Here is a 13,691-nt window from a genome sequence, read left to right as displayed (position 1 = left end):
CAGGCACCCACTTGGAGGCCCCTGAGTGGGAACCACACGAAGGAGGCCCTGCCTTGTGAGGGGCCGGTTCCGCCGGCCTCCTGGAGGCATGGTCTGGCGGCGGGCAGCGGGCGGTGGCGGGCGAGAGCGGATCTTGCGCTAGCATTTGGGTTCGGCCCTATGGCATGTTCTCTTCCAGGGTCTTTACAGCAGCCCTGGAAAAGACAAGGCACCTTGGCCACCACTGTCCACACGGTGCAGATTCCTCTCCTTGCCGGCCCTTCGGAGGGCAGACGGAAGGCTCGGCCGTGGCCCAGCTCGCGGGCCAGGCCACCCCAGTTTACTCATCGGGCCACGGCGTGTGCTGAGCCTCACGTCGGGGGTGTGTGTGGCTGCGCGAAGGTGTGTGTGTGGTAGGGGGAGGGGGCCCTCCGAGTTGCTCCATCCGTCCGTTTTATTAGGGACACATTAATCTATAATCAAATACACCTCATAAAATTTTTATTGAAAGGCATAATATCATTACAGAGGTCTTCCACCTGTTTTAAACAACACGACAAGCTGTGAGAGCGTGTGTGTGTGGGTGTGTGTAGGGAGGGGCTGGGTTTGGGTAGGGCGAGAGGCACCGGAGAACTCCCCTCCGGCGCCCGGGGCCGCCGCCGAAGGCCGTCCTGCCCCGGGCCGAGCCGGCCCTGCGTGCCCGCGGCTGCTGCGGACTCCGGCCGAGCGCTCGGCGTGCCCAGGACGCGCGGCTGGCAGCTCCGAGGGAGCCCGGGAGCTGGGGAGGGACCGCCGCGACCGGACTGAAAGACCCGGGGCGGCGAGAGGCGGCGAACAAATAGTCCCCAGCGCCTCCTCCGGCCGCAGGCGGGCGCGTGCTTCCAAGCCGCCGGGCGGGCCGAGCTCGGCTGGGCCAAGTCCGGCGCCAGGGCCGGACCCGCGGGCTCTAATTGCGGCGCTTCTGTTGACGATGATTTTTTTTTAATCACAGCAGCCCCCAGTTTAGCGGACTGATTTACTCCCGGTATTGGTAAATATGATCACGTGGGCCGCGCGACCAATGGTGGAGGCGGCAGCCCGCGAACTAGTCGGCGGCTGGGGCGCCGGCGGGGAGCGGCGCGGCGGCGGGCAGTGTAACCTTGGGTGCGAGCGCGCGGCGCCGGAAAATGTCCTCCAGTGGCACCCTCAGCAACTACTACGTGGACTCGCTCATAGGCCATGAGGGCGACGAAGTGTTCGCCGCGCGCTTCGGGCCGCCGGGGCCCGGCGCTCCGGGCAGGCCCGCAGGTGTGGCTGACAGCCCGGCCGCCGCCGCCGCCGAGTTTGCCTCGTGTAGTTTCGCCCCCAAATCGGCCGTGTTCTCCGCCTCGTGGTCCGCGGTGCCTGCCCAGCCCCCGGCGGCGGCTACGATGAGCGGCCTCTACCACCCGTACGTGCCCCCGCCAACCCTGGCCGCCGCCGCCTCCGAGCCGGGGCGCTACGTGCGCTCCTGGATGGAACCGCTGCCCGGCTTCCCGGGCGGCGCGGGCGGCGGCGGCGGCGGCCCCGGCCCCGGTCCCAGCCCCGGCCCCAGCGGCCCACCCAACAGGCGCCACTACGGGATTAAGCCTGAAACCGGAGCGGCCCCGACCCCTGCCGCCGCCGCCGCCGCCGCCACCTCCTCCTCCACTTCGTCTTCCACCTCCAAACAGACTGAGTGCTCTTCGGCCCGGGAGTCCCAGGGGAGCGGCGACCCCGAGTTCTCGTGCAACTCGTTCCTACAGGACAAGGCGGCAGCAGCGGCTGGGGGAACCCGGCCCGGGACAGGGATTGGGGCCGGGGCAGGCGGTTCGTCGGAGCCCTCGGCTTGCAGCGACCACCCGAGCCCGGGCTGCCCGCTAAAGGAGGAGGAGAAGCAGCATCCACAGCCGCCGCAACAGCAACTTGACCCAAGTAAGTGCAAAAGAAATTGCCCCCTGATTTATTGCTGAAACCGGTAAGGCTCCAATGTGCAAAACTGATAGTTTTACTAACCTATAAAAACGTCTAGCCGCCTATCCTAGCCTAGGCGAGCAACACGCATCCATAAAAAAGCTTCCCATAACCACCTACCCTGGGTGCGCGGTTTGTACGGTAAACAGAGCGCGGGCATTAAGGCTTTTTATGATAATTCCCTTAAGTTGTGAAAAGCGACCATCCTTGGTGAAATTAATTTAACGACCTCTCTCCTCCACCCTGCCGTCTCTCCCCACCTTCCCTCCGCCCTTCGTTCCCCTTCTCCAAACCCCCCTCTTCATAGACAACCCCGCTGCAAACTGGATCCACGCTCGCTCTACCCGGAAAAAGCGCTGCCCGTACACCAAATACCAGACGCTGGAGCTGGAGAAGGAATTCCTCTTCAACATGTACCTCACCCGCGACCGGCGCTACGAAGTGGCAAGGATTCTAAACCTCACAGAGAGACAAGTCAAAATCTGGTTCCAGAATCGTAGGATGAAAATGAAAAAGATGAGCAAAGAGAAATGCCCCAAAGGAGACTGACCCATCACAGCACCAGCGGGGCCGCTCTGCTTTGCAAAAGGCAGTGGGTTTTTTTGTGTGGGTGCTTGATTTCCAGAAACTCTCCAGCGATTCAGACATTCACCCCTTTTTTAGGTAGAAGTGACTTTGTGGTTGGTCTCTGTGAGGTATTTGGGGTATTCTGTATTTGCTCATTATGTGTTGGAGAAACCAAGTGGCTTTGGGGTTTTGCCCTGCCCTGCACCCTCCCTTTCCTGCCCGGTTGGTTCCTTAGGAAATGCTGTGTTTTGTGAGTGCACGCTGACTTGAGCAGCCTCCTCCTTTGTAAATGTTCTCCATGTTTCCGAAAAGTGCTGTAGTTTAGCCCCTTGCGCTGCTCAAGCAGGGGCCACACAAGCCCCACTTCTGAGAATAAAGGCGGAGTGACAACAGGGTGGAGGCCAGAAGAAGCCCAGCCAAGTGGTCCAACGGTTATGAAAGCTCCCTTTCCTCAGGGAGCGTTGAGGCCCTCGACTGAGACCTGGAAGGAAGCCGAAAGAGGAACCCAGGTCCTCTGGTGGAGTGGGGCCCCCGGGGGAGGTTATTCTCAGTGCACTGGAGGAACCACTGTCTCTGGGAGGGCTCAGCTCTCTTGGGTGGACGAAGGGGTAGGCGCTCCCGGTTCCTGCCTGAGGACCAGTTGTAAATGTTACCGCTTCCTACCAATAAATGCTGACCTGATCAAATGGAGCCCAGACACTGGCCCTGAACGCTGTGTGTCTTGCTTTCTCTTTCTGCAAAATACCACCCTCACGGGATGTCTCCCCTGTCCCTAGGAAGGAGACACCGCTAAAAATCGGGCTGTGGCACCTGAGAAGTCTCTCTGATGTGCCTCGGGGTCTCCCTTTGTGTGGGCAGACTGGGTTTAGAGCACAGCACCTGGGCGGCCCTTGGTGACTTATCGATTCCCCAGTTTGCTTCCAGCACCTGGGCAGACTCTGTGCCCTGGACTCAGTGTCAGCCTCCAATCTGAAGGGCCCCAGAAGCCACACAACCCTCTTGCTGGGGCTTTGACACACCGTACCCCATGACTCCCTCTGCTCTTGGAGTCCCAGCCATTGACCCCCCTGTACCCCCAAACAAGGGAAAGGCCAGCTCTGGACTCTGCAGCACCTACTCCAGCTCGGTGGGGCTGGCTGGCTCCGGGAGGGCTGAGCGGGTCAGGCTGTGAGCCTCGGCTCCTCCCCACTGGAGCCCCAGAGTGACCTTAGCAGATCAAAATGGTCAAGGCTCTCTTCGGCAGCTACCTCTACCCTGTCGCCCCCCCCTCCCCCAACCCAGTTTCTGTGTGCGTTTAGCTCCCAGCTTGGCCCTCTCAGGGCCGCAATTCAGAGGCTAAAATGAAGGTCATTGTAAGTGAGGGTTCGGGCCCAGCACAGCTTTTGCAGGCCCGAGAGGTTGCGGCGCCCGGCAGCCTGGGATGGGCGGAAGACGGGGGCGATGGCAGAGTTTGGGGGGGTTCCTGATGAAAGAGGGGACTTGAAGGAAAAGGAGAGGGGGGCTGGGAGGGAAAGCCAAGGCCCAGATCCGGCAGAAGGTGCTGCATACCCCCGCCCCTACGGCCAACTCGATACCTAGGGCTCTTTGAAAACAGGAAGAGCCAAGGTGTCATAAAGTCATCCAGCCGGCGAGACGTCTGGAGGTAATGAGTTTACGACAAGCCCGGCGCTTCGCTTTGAAACCGTCTCATTTTGATGTTTGTGTTTGTAGGAGGAGAGGAAAAATGCAGACAAAAACTGGGTCTTAAAATCTGGACAATAAAATATAAACAAGACTGCGTTGGATGAAGAAAGCAGGGGCTGGGGAGCCCCCAGCGAGGTGTGAGCACCTAGGAAATAAAAATGGGGGTGTGTGGGTAGGAAGGAGGAGATGATGTATCTCTGATTTTTAAAATGGTCTGGGTATTAGAATTGGCCTACAGTGGGTGGCTCTTTATAATATTTGACTATGGCCGCGGTCTAATTTGTTCTTTTTTGTTTTTAAAGCGGCCTTTTTTTTCAAGGGTGGGAGAGTTAGTGATCTTGGGTCATTCATTTACTCAGGCCCAGGGTCTCACAGCCAGGGTCGTTGGAGAAATAAAATGAAGTTGCTTATTTGCCATTTTACAGAGATAACTGGCCCTCCACTCCAAACTTCGCACCAAAAATATTGTTGGAAATCATATCTATTTGCTCATAGAAAATACAGCCGTTATTGCTAAGTTGGAGGAAAGCGTTTTTGAAAAATGAGAAAAAAGATTAACCTCGCAGGAAACACCTAAGCTGAATGAAGTCTTTCCTCTAAAAAAATTTCGAGTTTCCATGCTTAATTCATTTTATTCTGTGACTTTTGATATAAATTTTAAAATTTCACTTATTGTGCACACACATTCCAGTGAACACAGGCCCTCCAAGGCCTTTACAGACAACGACTCAGATCTAGCAAAAAGTTTTAAATCTGGTTCTCCCTCTCCCATTGCCCAGCAAAATGGACCTGAAGCATTAAAATGACAAAATTAAAATAGCAAATGCTCATGACTTAATGCTAAGGGTGACAGCTTTAAAATAACAACAACATTAACTTCTATATTTTCTTAGTTTTTGAAGTTCCTGGCTTCTCTGAAAAAAAAACCAACCCTGTTGCAGCTGATATTTAGAAAATTGGGATTTTTGTTGAATGTAAACCATCCTATAATTGTGAGTGATTACAGATTGAGGACCTCCAATGTCTGGCAAAAGAAGGGTTGGAAACTTTTGAAAAAGGCACTACTGGAAGCTCTTGGAAACATACAAATATTTGGCATTTAGGAGCCCCTGTTTGCTGCACTTGATTGTTGACAATCAAAAGGATGAAGCATTATTAGCCTCAGCGATCTAAGCCGGAAAAAGGAAAGTTAAATTCGGTCGGCTCGAGGTGGCATTTGGCCACTAGAGAGCGCCGTTGCTCCACTTTGTGATCTCGTAAAACATTGCAGTTAAGGAAGGTTTTGATTAAAATATTTACAATCTTATTTTTAATTCCAAATTAGGATAAATCTAACAAAAAAGAAGCAATATGCACTACTAAAATCTGCAGCTATGTTGTTAGGGATAAAATCTTGGCTTAGTCAGGATTTCAGGAAATTTGGACTATGGCACAGCTGAAACTATAAACGTTATGGTGAGTTAATGCATTCTATCAAAACAGAAGCGTGTAAAAATATAGATCTTTATTTACGAAGTTATCGTGCTCCTTTCCATTCAGATTATAAACAAAATGCTTGAAAGAAAAACTTTTTTCCCCAAGAGGAAATATTGTGTTGTAATGTTTTCTTAATTAGGCCAGAATGTGTAGAAATGAATTTTGTAGTATTTTGTTTCTTTTTCACCTCCAGGAATCACATAGTTCTAGAAGACGCCTTGCGCATTATTGAGATTTGGGTTCACTTTTCTTTTCCCCCACTCCATTCCAAAACCCACTCTTTTATCGAGCTATTTAAACACACAAACACCCGCACACCAAGCAGTGATATTCAAAACGCACAATCACAAAGTTAGTTCCAAGGCTTGTGGAAAATAATACTTTTAACTGGGTACTTGCAAGGTTGAAATATAAATAGTTAACTTTCAAAATCCGTTTGTTCGCCTTAGGATTTAAAGGAAGTTTTACCTGGTGATAACCGACAGAAAACAAACACAAACCCCAACTCTACAACACACTCTCCCCAACAAAAGTCTCCTGCACTCTACTAATTTAAAAACTAAAGCATGATTTTATCATCTGGAGGTTTGTTAACAATCCGTTTACCTTAACCATTACCAGCCATTCCCTGCAAAAACAATCGAAAGAGTCTTAGACATTATCTTGTTATGCCTTTCCATCTAGACCTTATTTTCTCCATTTGCAAAGTATGATATTCAGTCCATGAGGACTGACCTCAGGATGGCACACATAGGTGGGGGCAACCCATAAGGAGTGTGGGGGGGCGGTACTTGAACTCACTAGTCTGCTGAGCCTTTGGGGGCTATCTGGGGTTTTTAGAGGTTTGCATTTGGTGTGAAAAGCCGGCATGACGTGTTTCAGCATTAGCGGGAGGATCCTCTATGGGCTCAAGGCGAGTTTTCCAGGTTGGTTTCCAAAGCTGATGGGCCTGGTGCCCTTACAACAGTGGATTATCCCGTATGGAAGGGGGTTTGGTCACCCAAAGAACCCACGAAAAAGGGCAAGCAGGCGAAGGTAAACTCACTCAACAGAAACCTATCACATTAATTGGGCATTAAAACGGGAGTAAAAAGGGGGGGGGAGGGATGTGAGGCAGAGAAGGAGGTAGGTGGTGCAACGCCAAACAGCTTTAGAGCAAACTTCACATTTTTGGATTCATATTTGACTTGCCCACATGACTCGGGACGTTTCTCTTTCTCATCACTCGCAACCTAGGATGAGCGTTCTTTCTTTTCTTATGGAGAAACTAGTAACTTTTAAAGCTGAGCACGGCGCCCGCTCTCGGGGGTAATTACACAGGCTTGGAGAATGAACTGGAATCTTTAGCAGGAGATGGGCACCGCCTGCAGCTGCCTGGAACCAGCATGACCCAAACGCCAGCCCGCGGTCTCGATGGGGTGGTGGGTGGGAACTCAGCGGTTTAGGCTCCGAGTACTCCGCCCGGGGCCCCGCCTGCCATGGTCCGCTCCACACCGGGGCTGAGACCCGGGAGCCGTGCGTCCTGCACAAGGAAACACCATGCACCGCAGCGCCAGCCCTCTTTCCCGCCTTGGAACATTTCTGTCTGCTTTAATGCCTCCCTGCCTACATTCTTCAGCTTCCCCCCTGCACTTGGTGCTGACGTCTATCAAGGGTGAAATGATGGAAACTGTATTCATGAGCATGATTTCCATTAAATATCAATTAACCTGGGAGCTTCAGTCAGGCGTGCAGTGCGTCAAGGGTAAATGTACATTTCATTTCCACAAGGCCCGCTCGGCTGGAAAAGGACTTAGATTTGCTTTGATAATGCTAAGTTTTGGGGTCACCCATGTGGCCTTTAACCAAACTACTTGGATAGGACCTAACTGAAAAAGTACGGTCTGGTCCATCTATACCGTGCTCATCCATGTTTCCTGAACTGTGCCCGCCTATCCAGTGGCGCAAAAGCCACGGCCAACTTCTGCGGGGCTGCTCTGAGGGTCCGGAAAGTCATTTGCTCTGCAGCCTCCTGGGAGTGGCCTGTCTTGCACCCCCGCCCCCCCCCGCTCCCCCGCTCCCCCGCTCCAAGTGTAAGGTTCTGCAGCGCCCCAGCCTCGGCCCACATTCCCTCGGCCCTAAGGGCCACCGCAAGCCCTTGGCAGTGCGGCTTTATGGGCCCCCTTTAAGGCCGGCGGAGGCATCTCCCGGTCGGCGTGAGGCGTCCCGTCTAGAACAGTAGTGTCGCCTCCGCGCGGATCCCTCCGCGCGCTTATCGCGCCTCCATCTCGCTGCCTCTCTGCGCAGTGGCGTGGTGCGAAAATGCCTCGCCGGGGCGCACCGGGGCGGCAGCCTCGGCGGCGGCGGCGGCGAGAGCAGTGGGAGGGGGACGCCCGGGGGGGAAAGGTGAGAGGTGGCGGCAGGCAGAAGGTGTTTTTTTCTTTTCCCTGCAGAGCGGGGGGTTTGTAAACCGAAGCCAAACAGTGTCCCCGTGGGCCGGGCGCACTTTTTTTCTTGTCCCAGTGAGCAGAGGGCCGCCTGGTGCCTGAAAGGAAACAGTGGAGGCAGAAGGGCAGGTCACCCAGGGCGTCGGCGATTATATTGCGGCCGAGCCGGTGCGCGCTGGGAGAGGCCGGGAGGGCGGTGAGAGCAGGGGCTGGGTGAGGCCCTGCGACCCGCCAGGGAGGCGGCGCGAGGCCGAGCTGGCGGGGGCCTGAGCTGGGCAATGAACGCCCAGTAGCTGAGCGCCCGCGGCTGCCGAGCCTCAGAGGCGACGCGCGGGCGGGCGGCAGCAGCGACGTAACCCGGCGGCTCCAGCGGCGCGGGCAGCCGCCCCAGAGGCCCCTGCGGCAGTGCAGCAGCATTGAGGCGCTCTCATTGCCTGCTCCGAGCCGCCCGGGGCCGCCGCCCCGATGAGCTCGTACTTCGTGAACCCGCTGTACTCCAAGTACAAGGCGGCGGCCGCGGCAGGCGAGGCCATCAATCCCACTTACTACGACTGTCACTTCGCGACTGAGGTCGGCGGCCGCCACGCCGCTGCCCTGCAGCTCTATGGCAACAGCACCGCCGGCTTCCCGCACGCGCCCCCGCTGGCGCACGCGCACCCGCACCCTTCGCCGCCACCCGCGGGGCTGGGTTGCGGTGGTGGGGGCGGCCCGAGCCCCGGCCAGGACTACTTCCACCCCGGCGGGGGCAGCCCGGCCGCAGCCTACCAGCTCGTACCCCCTCCTCCTCCGCATCCTCCGCCTCCTCCGCAGCCTCCCCCCTGCGGCGGGATTGCCTGTCACGGGGAGCCCGCGAAGTTTTACGGATACGATAACTTACAGAGACAGCCGATTTTTACGACCCAGCAAGAGGCCGAGCTGGTACAATATCCTGACTGTAAATCGTCCAGTGGTAATATTGGCGAGGACCCAGACCACTTAAATCAGAGCTCGTCTCCTTCTCAAATGTTTCCCTGGATGAGACCACAAGGTTGGGATGCATTTTTTTTTTAAGCGGGGAGAGTGGGAGAAATCTGCTTTCATCTCACGTTCTAGCTTTAAGACTCCCTTTCCCTGTCCCTCTCTTTTTCCTTCTTCTGTAACTACAGTGGCTCTTTTTCATAAAGTAATAAAGACTTCTTCCCTTAAAGTAGAAACCTCGAAAAAATGATGGGGATAGAGTAATTGGGAAGACCTCTCTCGCTCTTGCCTGCCCATCATATATATCATATATATATATATATATATATATATATGATATATATGAGAGTTGTGTATATTTTATCCTTTAGACCCACTCTAGAAACCTCCAGCAATCTGCAGAGGCACTGGCACCATCATACTTATAAGAACGTTTCTTTTCTTTTCTTTTTTCTGTTTGTTTGTATTAATCAGCAGCTCCTGGTCGAAGAAGAGGAAGACAAACCTACAGTCGTTTCCAAACCCTAGAGCTGGAAAAAGAATTCCTTTTTAACCCTTATCTGACCAGAAAGAGGAGAATCGAGGTATCCCACGCCCTAGCTCTCACTGAGAGACAGGTAAAAATCTGGTTCCAGAACAGGAGAATGAAATGGAAAAAGGAGAACAACAAGGACAAATTCCCGGTTTCCCGACAGGAGGTGAAGGACGGGGAAACGAAAAAGGAAGCCCAAGAGCTGGAGGAAGACAGAACTGAAGGCCCGACGAATTAATTCTACCTTTAAAATTTTACCACAGACTATTAAATCTAATCATCAACATATGCTGGTGGACACCACCGATTTTCTTTGTTGGAAGGACTTTACCTGTATTTCAAGCTACCTTCATGTCACTGCACTTGAGGCTTCTGCGCTTTGAGAGGGATTTGGGTATTAAAAAACGTCTTTTATGGCATAGAAACAGCCCTTGAGCTGTCCTATGTAGGGGTAATTTGATACTGACTTTATATCAAAATTTTTATAATGATAGTTTTTAATGTCTGAGCTGGTGATTTGCCTCAACAACGTAAACTTCCTAATGATTAGCACTAAATAATTGAACATAAAATGCTTTATTAATCAAGTGCACTTGAACATTTTAAATCTTTTCTTTATGGTGAGTAAATTAAAAGAAGTTTATTAATTTTTAAAAATTATGCCTGCAGAATATTTATTTTATTTGATTAAAATGCACTATTTATGTATTTTTCTTTCTGCTTTTATAATAATGGTTCAGGTGCCTTTTGTTTACTCCTAAGAAGTTTCTTTATTTTGTAGTATCTCTGGGAAAAGTCTGGGCCAAATATTTGAAGAGCACATTTAACTGAAGAGTGTAATGTGTAGTCCTGGCTCTGCAGCGTCCTTAAACTGGGGGAAATGTTGGGCCAGTGACAAAAGTTTCAGGGCAATGTCAAAGTTGACATTTAATAATTTTTCTACAGTCTATACAAATTATGGCAATTTAACAATCAAGAGTGAATGAATACTTGAAAATTATAACATTTTCATTTATTAACTTTTTACTTTGGCAAGTCACTTTGTGGAATGCCTCTGCTTTCAAAACTTGCTTTCATTTTGAACAGCGTTTGGTATCAACTGAAATTGCTAGGTCTCAATGCTGTGGCTGCCGCTGTGATTCCATTTTTTGAGTAGGTGCATATTTATTTGTATTCTCTTCGCTCTGTTTGCACACCCATTTTGAGCCAACTTACTGTGTGCATCTCAGATGTCGGTTGGTACGTCCTCTGTTGTTCTCCAGGATGGCCTCACCTATTTAAAACAAGTCGTGAGAGCAAATGCAGAAAAATCTTGAGTGTAAACAACCGCTCCAGAACATAGCTAGCTCCTTAATAAAGAAATGAATCTTTTTCTAGAGCTAGTGTCTTTGAGCGCCGCAAATAGCCCTTTTCCTGAATCAGAAACAATTGCTTTTGCCCACATGAAGGTAATGCCCCCCCTGAAGCTCCCATTTGATTAAAGAAAGAGAGGTGGAGGTTACATGCACCCAAGCTATAAAAATTAATAAATGCATTGGGCTGGGCGGGGGCTCTTTTTCTTTCCAGAGAGGGCTGGCTATGGCTGCCTATGGCTGCCTAAGCTTCATCTTGCTCTAAATAACCTTGCTGAGATACTGTGAAAGCTTTGAACTTCACAAAGGACTCAAGTTGTAGGCCCAGTGGGGGACGACCCAGAGTCCAGGTTACACCACAGCTTATTCCGCTGAGCCTGCACTGATGCTGGGGTTTGGGATCTGTTATTAACAAGATATCCGTTTTCCATTTGAAGCTGCTTCTGCAGCTGCCATTTTATGAGAGAAGGGGAGGGGGAAGAGGACTGGGAAGGGAGATTTTCGAGTAAACTAACATTTCTCTCCTCAAAAGGGAAAGCATCTTGGTCAGGTAGACATTGAAGAGCTGTCTGCTTTTTCTAGATGCCTTTATTTTTTTAAAGGTACATTTTAATTTCCAGAGTGGAATTTATTGCACAGGTAAGGAAAGTGAATCCTATAGTTTTAGGCCTGGATCATTCAGGCATTGGTAGGCTGTTTGTCCTTTCAAGGACCAGGGAAATGTTCTTCATCAGGGCCAGAGATGAAGCACCACCTGACTTTTTATCCAGGGAAGAGACCATGGCTGTGGCATTTTTCTGACCTGAGCTAGGAAAGACAATTTTAAGTCACGGGTGGCTCGGGGCTTAAGAAACACTTGCAGGAGAGGAGACAGCTGCAAATGTGCATGCTGGATTTGGAAACATTTTGCTCCGTTAGCCTCCTACTACTGTTGGCTGATACAGAGCAAGGATGCCAAGCGCCTGAAAGTGTGACTAGGGAACAGTCTGGGGTAGGGATAAGCTGGTCAGAGAGTGGTATTGGCCAAACTCCAGCTGCCCTCCATGTAAGGGACTTCTTTGTCTATTAGCAAAATTTGCTTTCTGCGACTCAAGAATACTCCCCAAATAACATGTTTAGAGCCCCTGATTTGGATAAGAAACTATCAGGTGGGGAACCTGGTATGTGGATAGGTATGGAAATCAAGAAAGAAGGGGTGGTAAAAATGTCCTTATTTCGTCTTCCTTCTGTGCTGCTCTGGAAGTGCCGTACCTTCTGGCCCCATTGCCCCCCTACCCACATGGTAAAATCATAGCTCACGTACGGAAAAAGATTATGTTGCGATTACTGGTGTATTTGAGAATATTTGTACATATACAAATTTGATAATTTTTGGTATCTCCTGGATTTGTACAGATACATAGACTACACATGTGCAGAAAGTGTTGGTTAATAAATCAATGCCGGAATATGTTTCTTTTTGTGGCTGAGAAAAGCATAGATTTGTCTCCAAATAAAGAGCTGGGGGAATTACACATCACACACACTCACCACCTTCTTTCCTATAGTGGCTACAAACCGCTCAGCATGGTGTTTCATGCAGACAGAGTCGAAGTGACAAGCACAGAAGATGCCCTTGTAATTGGCTCATATCTGTTAACATCCGAGGGTTGCAGAGTTGCGGCAAACATTTTTGCTGCAGAAATTTGCATAAACCTTCAGAGAACCCTTTTCATACCCAGACAACTGCTTCTCTCCCCTGGACTTCTTAGGATATCTGCTTAGAGAGGTCTATAAACCGTTTAGAGAAAAATAAGAATACTAATGTTAATGTACAATGAAAGACCCAAGCCTTTTAAGTTATTTAGTTTCTCTGTTTGCAAGGACTAGAAACAAAGGAGGATGTGGGTTTTTCAATGGTTCCTAGAGAAAAGTTAGTTCAGGGATTGCCATTTTGTCAAGTCCCACAAAGCCCAGCACATCTCTTATCTCTGCACTGGGGAAAAGCGTGCAAATATGGCTGCCTTTTCAGTGCAGAGAGCCTTTTCCCAGACCTTCCTTCCCAGGTTGAAAAGGAGAGTCATAAAGCTCTGCTCTTATTTGGGGGGGGGGGCAGGGAATATTAACAATTGAGATTATTTCTCAGAAAATTTTAGAATTGAACAATCTGTTCAGTTCCATGTGAATAAACCAGTGTAAAATATTGTAGTTTGGGAGGGCCCAACAACTTGCTCCATTTTCTTGTATAATTAAAAACATTGTTTTATTATTCTTCAATGGAGAATGTATTGGTATTTCACATCCAAGCTTGTGTTCTCTGCTTCCCTGGTGTGTGTTAAATCCTTGGGCATCTGGGAGTAGACAGGGGAGGAAAGAGAACAATTTAAAGGACCCTGGCAGTCATATGAATATGACGTCTGTTGACAGATGGCAACAGAAGTTCTTAAATCAGAACTATCCAAGGTTATCAGACCTTTTTCAAGAAATACAAACAGCCTGCTCCAGAGGATGCTGCGCCCTTTCTGCTTAGGTGCACACCCACTTAGGTGCTCACTGGGTATGGGGATGTTAATTGCAGAAAGCTTACACATAGACATCCAGTGCAAATATTTACAAACATTACTACAAGTCCAGTGTTAGGAAAGGATGAGGGGAAGGAGCTACCTCTTTCAGGCAGGTTCTAAAGCCTGGATGGCCATGCCCATGCATTAATGATGAGAATGCTAGAACTAGCCAAGGACACTTACTCTTAGCTGAGGTTCAGTGGAG

The 13,691-nt window shown here is 50.5% G+C and overlaps 2 protein-coding genes across 3 annotated transcripts; both read left to right on the top strand.

Moving 5' to 3' along the window:
* Positions 1–607: 607 nt before the first annotated feature.
* Positions 608–3,227, top strand: HOXD9 (homeobox D9). Its single transcript, XM_037044403.1, has 2 exons — positions 608–1,911; positions 2,258–3,227. Exons 1-2 carry the CDS (start codon positions 1,146–1,148, stop codon positions 2,497–2,499), a joined length of 1,008 nt encoding a protein of 335 aa, XP_036900298.1. The 5' UTR covers positions 608–1,145; the 3' UTR covers positions 2,500–3,227.
* A 4,555-nt stretch (positions 3,228–7,782) lies between these two features.
* Positions 7,783–10,969, top strand: HOXD8 (homeobox D8). Of its 2 annotated transcripts, none has more exons than XM_037044402.1 (2): positions 7,783–9,129; positions 9,537–10,969. In XM_037044402.1, the coding sequence occupies exons 1-2, from the start codon at positions 8,568–8,570 to the stop codon at positions 9,827–9,829; spliced, it is 855 nt and encodes a 284-aa protein (XP_036900297.1). In that variant the 5' UTR covers positions 7,783–8,567; the 3' UTR covers positions 9,830–10,969. The 2 variants fall into 2 exon arrangements, with proteins under 2 accessions (XP_036900297.1, XP_036900296.1); XM_037044401.1 differs by having other exon boundaries at positions 9,534–10,969.
* The last annotated feature ends 2,722 nt before the right edge of the window (positions 10,970–13,691 follow it).

Source organism: Sturnira hondurensis, unplaced genomic scaffold, assembly GCF_014824575.4.
Source record: "Sturnira hondurensis isolate 20B ecotype Veracruz unplaced genomic scaffold, ASM1482457v3 Scaffold0004136, whole genome shotgun sequence".
In the NCBI taxonomy this organism is placed as follows: Eukaryota; Metazoa; Chordata; class Mammalia; order Chiroptera; family Phyllostomidae; genus Sturnira; species Sturnira hondurensis.
Note: the sequence above shows the minus strand (reverse complement) of the source record. Positions and strands in the feature narration are given on the sequence as shown.

Bases quoted from the DNA above. Each gene is read 5' to 3' on its own strand.
- HOXD8 (XM_037044401.1), top strand. From the start codon at position 8,568: ATGAGCTCGTACTTCGTGAACCCGCTGTACTCCAAGTACAAGGCGGCG. The intron at 9,130-9,533 runs GTTGGGATGCAT...TGTATTAATCAG, and splicing joins TCCCTGGATGAGACCACAAG to CAGCTCCTGGTCGAAGAAGA.
- HOXD9 (XM_037044403.1), top strand. From the start codon at position 1,146: ATGTCCTCCAGTGGCACCCTCAGCAACTACTACGTGGACTCGCTCATA. The intron at 1,912-2,257 runs GTAAGTGCAAAA...CCCTCTTCATAG, and splicing joins GCAACAGCAACTTGACCCAA to ACAACCCCGCTGCAAACTGG.